This window comes from Bidens hawaiensis, unplaced genomic scaffold, assembly GCF_021521415.1.
Source record: "Bidens hawaiensis isolate Kalapana, Puna unplaced genomic scaffold, B.hawaiensis_p1.1 tig00043690_1, whole genome shotgun sequence".
NCBI classification, from domain to species: Eukaryota; Viridiplantae; Streptophyta; class Magnoliopsida; order Asterales; family Asteraceae; genus Bidens; species Bidens hawaiensis.
In genome coordinates this window covers 45,279-55,805 of record NW_027497756.1, presented here as the reverse complement: position 1 = coordinate 55,805, position 10,527 = coordinate 45,279, and the positions used below count along the sequence as shown (strand labels likewise).

The 10,527-nt window shown below is 35.0% G+C and overlaps 1 protein-coding gene across 1 annotated transcript; it reads left to right on the top strand.

The window, feature by feature from the left end:
- Positions 1-2,803: 2,803 nt before the first annotated feature.
- On the top strand, positions 2,804-9,382 carry LOC143594485 (chaperone protein ClpB4, mitochondrial-like). Its single transcript, XM_077073793.1, has 10 exons — positions 2,804-3,085; positions 4,291-4,509; positions 4,590-4,824; positions 4,915-5,110; positions 5,202-5,256; positions 6,032-6,182; positions 6,305-6,613; positions 6,700-6,965; positions 7,049-7,978; positions 8,899-9,382. The coding sequence occupies exons 1-10, from the start codon at positions 2,804-2,806 to the stop codon at positions 9,187-9,189; spliced, it is 2,934 nt and encodes a 977-aa protein (XP_076929908.1). The 3' UTR covers positions 9,190-9,382.
- The last annotated feature ends 1,145 nt before the right edge of the window (positions 9,383-10,527 follow it).

Sequence of the window (10,527 nt, the reverse complement as noted above, 5' to 3'; positions counted from 1 at the left end):
GTTGGTTAAGCATTTGTTTACAAATCGATTCACATGTTCGTGTTGTTATTATTCATGCATATTGTTTATGATGTATACGTGTATTATGTGCAATGTGTTTACTGCTTTATGATGAGACGCAATCGCAAACACAAAGTGGGAGGGTCCGACATGACGTACTTGCGTCGTCTGACGTTTCGACTTTAGTCGTTACGTAGGGCGGTTCTCATTTCCCCTATTACTACGATTTCGGCCAAAGGAACGAGATGACGATATTATTGTTTTCATTTACTTTATGTTGAATTATATCGCATGGCGGTTGTTGAATCGCACTTACACACACACACACACACACACATACACACAAAACTTATGAAAGCTCACCAACATATTTTGTTGACAAATGTTATTATTTTAAACGTGCTACTGGTTGATACGATGAAGTGCGCGAGGATAATTAAATTAGTTTGACCTTAAGTTATTTAAACGAATAATATTTATGTTTTTGATGTATTGGTATTTGTTTTAGGGGGTGTTTGTGATTCCTTATTTTACCTCCTTATAACTTTTCATTAAGTTAATAAGTTACAAAAGTGTAACTTATTAACTTTTCTCTCTCACATCAAAAGCTATCCCAAATATCTTATTCCTTTTCAAAAAGTTAATAAGGTATAAGTCGGTGAAAATAAGCAATCCCAAACACCCCCTTATTATTTAACAATTTGTGTACTTGCGAATTTATGAAATAAAATAAATATATTGTCACTATTGATGGTGTTACGAGCTTATGAGTGATCTGTACATTGCACCTAGGCGTATTCCGTTTAAAGCCGGAGTGTTACATGCTTACCATTCGACCGAAGCTACCATTCATTATAACAACCTCATTTAAACCCTATATATGATCGCCTTCTGAAACACATGAAAAATATTAAAAAAAACCTGGGCTCAAACCCAAAACCTTCTGTATACTATACTGGGTAGCATGCCTTAGCAATTCGACTATGTCCTAAGCATGAGGTAGCTCCTAAGGTAGTTCAAAGCCAGATATTTAGATTTTTGGATATTTGATCGGATAGTGAACTGGATATTTGAAAATCTGGAAAAATTAATAATTTTGAAAAAAATTAAAGAATTAGTTTTAAAAATATTACATATATACGAAATATCCAAAATATTATCCGAAAATTATCCGAAATATCCAAAAATTATTGAAAATATCCGTAATATCCAAAAATTATCCGAAATTTATAAGTAATATTTATTATTTAATAATTAAAAAATATTTCAGATAGTTCGAATATGCGAACTATTCAAAAATTTACAAAATCACTATCCGAATCTGAATTATCGGAAATTTCGAATACTAAATTTTTGGATAGTTAGAATTTAGATTTTCGGATACATGCTAAGATTCTAATTTTTTTTAGAGTTAAGTGTCATATTGGTACATGTAGTTTGTTCAATTACGCAACTTTAGTACCGTTTTTGAATGCATTGCAAATGACTACCTCACTTTTCTAAAATTTGCAATTTTAGTACTTTTTTCTAACCCCATCTATTTTGTCTGTTAAGTCAGGGGCAAATTAGTAATTTTGATTATTTTGTTTATTTTCTCTTTGAACTAAGTGTCATTTTCATACCCGTGGTTTGTTTAATTACGCAACTTTAGTATCTTTTTTTTGAATTTATTGCAACTGAATACTTTTATTAGTTTTGGATGGATAGGCAAACCAAAAGATGCATTACATATTACAATTAAATGAACAGATTAACCCCCCCACTCACTGATCCTTCAAACCCTAACCATTGTTCATCTTTAAGTTCAATGAATTATGATATGGTGTTTTACCCATGTGACTCGTCAATCGTCGTTCATCTACAAGTTCAGTTGATGTTATACTAAGAGGTGCGAAGTTGTGTGGTTGTTATTTGGTTTGATCCTCTGATGTGTTAAAGAGATACTGTTATCATACCCGAACTTTTAAAAAAAAATCATTGCACATAAAATAATATGCAAGAAAAATGGCTAAGATGAATTTGGATCTTGAGCTACTAGAAGTAAATTGGCAATTAAGAACAACAGGCTAAAAAATATGGTATACATTTCATGATTGTTTTTCATCTTCTATCATGCATTTTAGTTACCTTTTAATTGTAGTATGTAATGTCTCTTTTGGTTAGCTTATCTATTCAAAACTAATCAAAGTATTCAGTTGCAATAAATTCAAAAAAAGGTACTAAAGTTGTATAATTGAACAAACCACAGGTATGAAAATGACACTTAGCTCAAAGAGAAAATAAATAAAATATTCGAAATTACTAATTTGCCCATGACTTAACAGACAAAATAGACGGGGTTAGAAAAAAGTACTAAAATTGCAAGTTTTAGAAAAATGAGGTAGCAATTTGCAATAACTTTAAAAACGATACTAAAGTACGTAACTGGACAAACCACCGGTACTAAAATGACACTTTAACTCTTTTTTTAACCCCCGTAGTCCCGTACTAGCTCCTAATTATCGTTAGACGTGCACAAATCAGTTTCGGCCCAAGCCGGTTCAAGTTGAAAGAGAAACCGGTCCAAAACCGGTTTTCCTTCGGTATGCAACCCACGCACGGTTCACGTGCAAACCTCCGAGAAGAACCGAGAGAGTTCAGAACCGAACAGGTGCTTCTAGAAACTTTATTCTTCTTCTCCAAGCTTCCAGTTTCCACTCATCATCTGTTCTCAAATCTCACCAATACTTTATTATCTTCAAGCTCTCATCTTCATAAACCAATTATTATTATTATTATTATTATTATTATTATTATTATTATTATGGCTGCTGTTGTGATTCGAAGGACCGTAAGACGCAGTCTTCTTTCGGCCATTGATGCGTCTCTCTGCACCTCCTCTCGCTCTCAATTACGACACCGTTTCACCACCATAGCCCTCGCAACCGATATATTATCTCCCTCTACATATTCGCACCTTACTACCAGGCCGACGGCATACGCCACCGATATTGCCTTCCTCCGCCATGCCGCTTTTATCCGAAACAGCCCGATAGCTCTCTCGAGTCCTCCTCGACGTTATTCCACTGCTGTTTCCGACTCATTGGTAACTCCACTAAATGTATTACTTGTAGACACTGTTCAAACTGTTTGATTGAGATAAACATTTATATATTCTGGAGTTATAGTTTAAAATTGGCGCCTTATTCTGTTAGAATTTGGTAGGATTTGTATTTATATTAACATATTGGAATTGGTATAAATGGTTTTTGAATCAGAATAGTTATGGTTTGATGTTATGTTCAATTAAAAATATAAACAGTTATTTGTGCCTTTTAGAACTAGGCAGGGACTGCATTTATCGTAACATGCTAAAGTTGTTATTATAAACGGTTTCTGAAACAGATTAAGAGCATGTTTGGGATTGAGTTTGAAAAATGCTTATTGATGTTTTTAAAAAGTCAATAAGTTAAAATGTGTTTGGCAATCACAAAAATCTTTTTTATTTTAGCTTTTTGAAAGGGTTAAAAAGCAGCTTTTCAAAAGCCTCAAATCCTGGCTTTTCAAAATGGCTTTTTGAAAAAACTAATAAGCCAATAAGCATATTTCAAACTCAATTCCAAACATGCTCTAATTATATTATAATTTGATGTGTTAAAAACAGTTACTGGTCCTGTTAGAACTTGGTAGGGATTGCTTTTATCATAACATAGTGGAAGGGTTATATACGGTTTTTGAATCAGAATATTTATTATAATTTTATGTTGTTAAAAATAATTATTGGTGCCATATTCTGTTATAATTCAGTAGGGATTGCGTTTAACGGCTTTTTTGAATCAGAATACTTATAATTTGATGGTTTTATTGTTAAAAACAGTTGCTCCTGCCATAATGTGCTAGAACTAGGATTACGTTATAAATGGTTTTCTGATTTTCTGAATCAGAATAATTATAGTTTGATGTGCATATTGTTAGAAACGGTTATTGGTGCTACATTCTGTTAGAGCTAAGTAGGGATTGTAATTATCATAACACACGGAAAATAAATGGTTTTTGAATCAGAATAGTTATGGTTTGATGTTTTTATATTGTTTAAAACGTTAGTTCCATCCTCAAGGTTACACTGGGATGGCATGGGTGGGGATTGTAGAATAATTATGTTTGATGTTTTTATTGTTAAAATAGTTATTGGTGCCATATTCTGTTTGAACTCGGTGGGCATTGCATTTATCATAACATACTGAGATTGTTATGAATGGTTTTTTAATCAGAATAGTTGTAATTTGATGTTTTTATTGTTATAAACATTAGTATACTCCTCAAAGTTACACGGAGATGGCATGGGAGGGGATTATTGGGGCTACAGAAGCAGCACAGCGTAATAAACAACAAATTATAGAATCTGAGCATTTGATGAAAGCTCTTTTGGAGCAAAAAGACGGGTTGGCGAGACGGATATTAACAAAAGCTGGATTAGACAACACATCAGTTTTACAAGCTACAGATGACTTTATAGCTCAACAACCAAAGGTATTGTTATAGGTTGTAACTCAGTGTGAGTTACTGAGTTGTTGAGTTCTGTTTATGATAATTTATGACTCGTTTTGCAGGTCAGTGACCCTAGTAATCCACGATTAGGGTTGAGTCTCGGTTCTTTATTGGAAAATGCTAAAAAGTTTAAGAAACAAATGGGAGATGACTTTATTTCTGTAGAACATCTTGTACTAGCATTCCCTTCAGATACCAGATTTGGAAAACAATTGTTTACAAATTTGAACTTAAGCGAGAAATCATTAAAGGATGCTGTTGAAGCGGTTCGTGGAAGTCAGAAAGTAACTGATCAAAGTATATAAATCACTTCTTCTGCATAAAAGATATAATAAATTAATTTAGTGCTTATTCTTCCTTTACCAAACTTATTTTATTATTGAACAGATCCTGAAGGGAAATATGAGGCACTTGAAAAATATGGTAGTGACTTGACTGAACTTGCTAGAAGGGGTAAACTTGACCCGGTTATAGGCCGAGATGATGAAATCAGGCGGTGTATTCAGATATTATCCAGAAGAACAAAAAATAATCCGGTTATTATTGGTGAGCCTGGTGTTGGGAAAACTGCAATTGCTGAAGGGTATGTTATTGTTACTGTTCTTGAATTTTGTATGTATTTATGTATTGGTGTACAGTAATTTATAGATTGTGAACATTTATGTATTATGCAGATTAGCTCAAAGAATTGTGCGTGGAGATGTCCCAGAAACTCTCAAGAACCGTAAGGTTAGAACAAGTTTTCAAGTTCTAATATTAAATATGGTTACTAAATTTGCGTTTATTAGGGATGTGCATAGGCCAGTTTTGGGCTAAAACCGAACCAAAAACTGAAGTTTTGGTTTTTGAGCTTTCGAAAACCATTTGGTTTTGGTATTTGATTCGGATTAGTTTCAGTTTTGAAATTTTGACACCGAAAAAGAGAATGATACTATTTTGCTAAATTCTTTACCTAAATTTCAGAATAAAAAATGAGTCTATAAACTCTATTCAGTTTAGCTTTTTTCATTTTTTTCATTTGGGCTTGAAATTCTTGGCCAAAAAGAAAGTCAGCTCAACAAAATGATTTGGGCCGAAATCTTTTTGTTGACTAAAAATATATTGATTATTATACATTTGGCTATTTATACATTTGGCTATTTATACATTTGGCTAAAATTTTTGGGTACACTATTAAATTCTTAAAAATTGCCTAAAATTCAAAATAATAAATGAAAGTTTATTAATTCTGTCTGGTTTTATTTTAATTACATGCAAAATTTAAAACTGAGCTTAAATTTTGGTTTTTACGAAAACATAAAACTAAATATTTAGTTTTTGTCCGCCTTTGGTTATTTCGGTTTTAATTGCGTGCAGAACCAAAACCGAACTGAAATTTCTGTTTTTACAATGACATTAAACCAAACCAATGTTTTTATTTGGTTTTGGTTATCTTTGTTCATTTTTTCAGTTTCATGCACACCGTTAAATGTCAAGTCACAATTTTTTTTGGTAATTTGAGCAGTTGATCTCTCTGGATATGGGTTCGTTGCTTGCTGGTGCTAAATTCAGAGGAGATTTTGAGGAACGCCTTAAAGCCGTTCTGAAAGAAGTCACAGCATCTAACGGGCAAATTGTTTTATTCATTGATGAAATCCACACAGTAGTCGGTGCAGGTAAACAGTTTTACTTTCTATTGTTGCTGCTATTATTATTATTATTATTATTATTATTATTATTATTATTATTATTATTATTATTATTATTTAAGAAAATATAATGGTTACTTGTGTTACAGGAGCTACTGGTGGAGCAATGGATGCTGGAAATCTACTAAAACCTATGTTGGGGCGAGGCGAGCTTCGGTGCATCGGAGCAACGACATTAAACGAGTACCGAAAATACATTGAAAAGGACCCGGCTCTCGAACGTAGATTTCAACAAGTGTTTTGTGATCAACCGTCTGTCGAGGACACAATTTCCATTCTTCGTGGGTTGCGTGAACGGTATGAACTGCATCACGGGGTCAAAATATCTGATGGTGCTCTCGTTTCCGCTGCTGTTCTTGCTGACCGTTACATAACTGAACGATTTTTACCCGACAAAGGTCATAACTTAAATCAATATTAAATGCTCCAGTTTATTGATTTAGAGCTTTGTTTTTTTTATTGATGCTAGTTTGTGGTTTTGCAGCTATTGATTTGGTAGATGAATCGGCTGCAAAATTAAAAATGGAGATTACTTCTAAGCCCACTGAGTTAGATGAGATCGACCGAGCTATTTTGAAGCTCGAGATGGAGCGATTATCTCTCAAAAATGACACCGATAAAGCATCTAAAGAACGGTTGACCAAACTTGAAGTCGATTTAGACACTCTGAAAGAGAAACAAAAGGCATTTAATGAGCAGTGGGAACGTGAAAAGTCTTTGATTACGCGCATTCGGTCAATCAAGGAAGAGGTAATTAATAATTAACAATATTAATATATTGTTTATTTATCATAAATTTGTATTAAATTTGTATTAGTTTTCTTTATATAAAGATTGATAGAGTAAACCAAGAAATGGAAGCTGCTGAACGGGATTATGATCTTAACCGAGCTGCAGAGCTCAAATATGGAACGTTAATGACACTTCAACGCCAGCTGGACGAAGCTGAGAGGAATCTTTATGATTACCAACATTCGGGGAAATCTTTGCTTCGTGAAGAAGTTACCGATATCGATATTGCTGAAATCGTGAGCAAATGGACGGGAATACCCTTATCAAATCTCCAACAATCTGAACGAGATAAACTTGTTTCACTCGAACAAGTTCTTCACAAACGAGTCATTGGTCAAGATATGGCAGTCAAATCCGTGGCAGATGCAATAAGACGGTCACGAGCCGGTCTTTCCGATCCAAACAAACCGATTGCAAGCTTCATGTTCATGGGTCCCACTGGTGTTGGTAAAACCGAGCTTGCAAAAGCGTTAGCGAGTTACCTTTTCAACACGGAAAACGCTCTTGTAAGAATCGATATGAGTGAATACATGGAGAAACACGCTGTCTCGCGGTTAGTCGGTGCACCCCCTGGCTATGTGGGATATGAAGAAGGCGGTCAGTTGACTGAAGCGGTTCGGCGAAGACCATACTCGGTTGTCCTTTTTGATGAAATTGAGAAAGCGCACCATGATGTTTTCAACATTCTGTTACAACTGTTAGATGATGGAAGAATAACCGATTCTCAAGGACGAACTGTTAGCTTTACAAATTCAGTTGTTATAATGACATCTAATATTGGGTCCCATTATATACTCGACACGCTACAAAGCGCACATGGTAGCAAGGATGCGGTGTACGATTTGATGAAGAAACAAGTGGTTGATTTAGCTAGACAAACTTTTAGGCCTGAGTTCATGAACCGGATTGATGAATATATTGTTTTCCAACCGCTTGATTCAACACAGATCAGAAATATTGTTGAAATTCAGGTACATTTATACAAAAAATGTGATTTATGTAATTAATAGTCTGGCACCTTGAAACTAAGGGTGTGTAAATGAGTTGGGCAAGCTGACCTCGATTCGTTTAACTTACGAGTTAAACGAGGGCTCGAGCGAGCCTGAGCCCGTTTAATCTCAAGCTTGGTTTGTTTAACTTGCGAGTTAAAACGAGTTAAACGAGGGCTCAAGCAAGCCTGAGCCCGTTTAATCTCGAGCTCGACTTGTTTAACTTGCGAGTTAAACAAGAGCTCAAGCAAGAAATGAGTAAAACAGCCAAAATCGTGCCGAAGAGGCTTTCTGTAAGTCCATTATGACGGTTCTGGAGGCTAGAATCGTCAGCTCGTTTCAAGCTCTATTTCTAAAGTGCGAGCTCAAGCGAGCCTGAGCTTCTACTATCTCTAGTTCAGCTCGTTTCAAGCTCTATATTTAAAGCATGAGCTCTAGCGAGCCTGAGTCATTTAAGCTAGAGCTCGGCTCGTTTAACTTACGAGTCAAGTGGGAGCTTGAGCTTGGCTCGTTTCTAGCTCTATTGCTATAGCGCGAGCTCAATTCATGAGTAGTTTTCAAGCTTGAGCTTGGCTTGGCATTTGTTTGTTGACTATTTATTAATTTTTAATATATTTTTTTTATGTAACATACTATTTAGTTGTTTTATCATGATTTTATAGATAATTATTATTGTGTGTGTGTGTGTGTGTATTTATATGGGCTTGTTTAGGCTCGTGAGCCGACTTGAGCTTCATAAGTGAAGTTGGGCTCGGGCCTGTTAATTAACAAGGTTATGCTTATGCTCTAGCTTTTTTAAGTTCACTAGTAAGCTTGAATAGGCTCAATTCAAGTAAATTGATCACGAGCGACTCGACTAGAAGAAAATGTGATTACTTCGTGTGTGTATTGTTGTATTGCAGTTGAATCGGGTAAAAGATAGACTTAAACAGAAGAAGATCGATCTTCGTTACACTGAAGAAGCTGCTGATTTTCTTGGGAAGCTCGGGTTTGACCCGAACTTTGGGGCACGGCCCGTGAAGAGGGTGATACAGCAGCTGGTTGAGAATGAGATATCGATGGGGATACTGCGAGGAGATTTTAATGAGGATGATACTGTAATTGTTGACGTGTCGGCGACAGCTAAGGATGGTGTTTATATCAGGAAATTAGAGAGGCAATCGGGTGTGGAGGAGTTGGTTGCAAGTAATTGAATAAAGGGCATATGAGTTGTTTGTTCATACATGGTTTTGGTGTAGTAGTAGTTACATAATTGAGAGGTTGTTTTTGTTATGAAACTTTATGCTGCTGTCTGAACATCTTCTTCACTTGCAAAATGGGGGTGGGATGTTTTTTTCCAGTTGCTAAATACTTAGCAAGTTTGCTACTAACTGATGCTTTGCTCTGTTATAACTTATAAGTTAACAACAAAATAAGATATAGGTGAATAATTCATTGCTGTCTCATTTGTGCATTAACTTTTTAATAATTAATATTGCTTAATAAGACAGAATTTTAGATATAATATAACTTTATTTTAATTCTTTTATCATAAATGGATGATTTCACTATTAGTTTTTGTGTCATGTTCACATAATAGTTTTGGTACCTAAATTTCAGAACTTACACCTCTTAAGAGCATTACCAACTTCACCATTAGTTTTTATGTCAAGTTCACATTATAGTTTTGGTACCTATAATTCACAATTACACCAGAGTATACCCAACAGCTCTTCAAAATTATGGGAGAGGGTTTGATGGGGTTATGAGTGGTTGTGAGTAGAGGTGCACAAAAAATCTGAGCTCGAAACTGAACCTGAAAAGAATACACTGAACCGATTTTTTTTATATCCGGGTTTTTAATACCCGAACATGTACCCGACCCTATTCGTAGGGTACGGATAGCGTATGCATTTCAATACCAAAACCCGAAACCAGAACCAGACCTGATTTATACCTGGTAATATCTGAAAACCAGAACCGATTTTTTCAAATACCTGATTTATACCTGAAATTACCCGAAGAATACCTCTAAAAAGTGCAACCCCTTAAAAAACCCAATCTATATCCGAAATATACCGGAAAACGCCCGTAAAAACCCGAAAATAGGTTTTTTCAGTTCCCTGAAATAAGGTATTTAAATACCCGGTTCTATACCCGACCAGAACCAGATGCATAGGGTGTTATTTTTAAAGACAATACCCGAACCCGACCCGGGTATTGCTAATGCCCGATTTTCCTATACCCGGTCATACTCGAAACAGGGTATTTGAAAAACCGATTTGTGCACCTTTAGCTGTGAGTGCAAATTATAAGGTGAAGAGATCTCACACCTTATAATTTCGGATATAGATTGGGTTTTTTAATTTGCAAATTATAGTGCAAATTAAACCAAAGTTAAACAACCTAAAGATGATCGAATAAGACACAAGGGCACGCCTACATACCATTATCAATATAACCATGAAGAGAAGAAATCTCACACCTTTCCTCCTCCTCCTCCTCTTCTTTTTTTTTTCTATTAATAATCACAAGGGTAAAAAGGTAGTTTT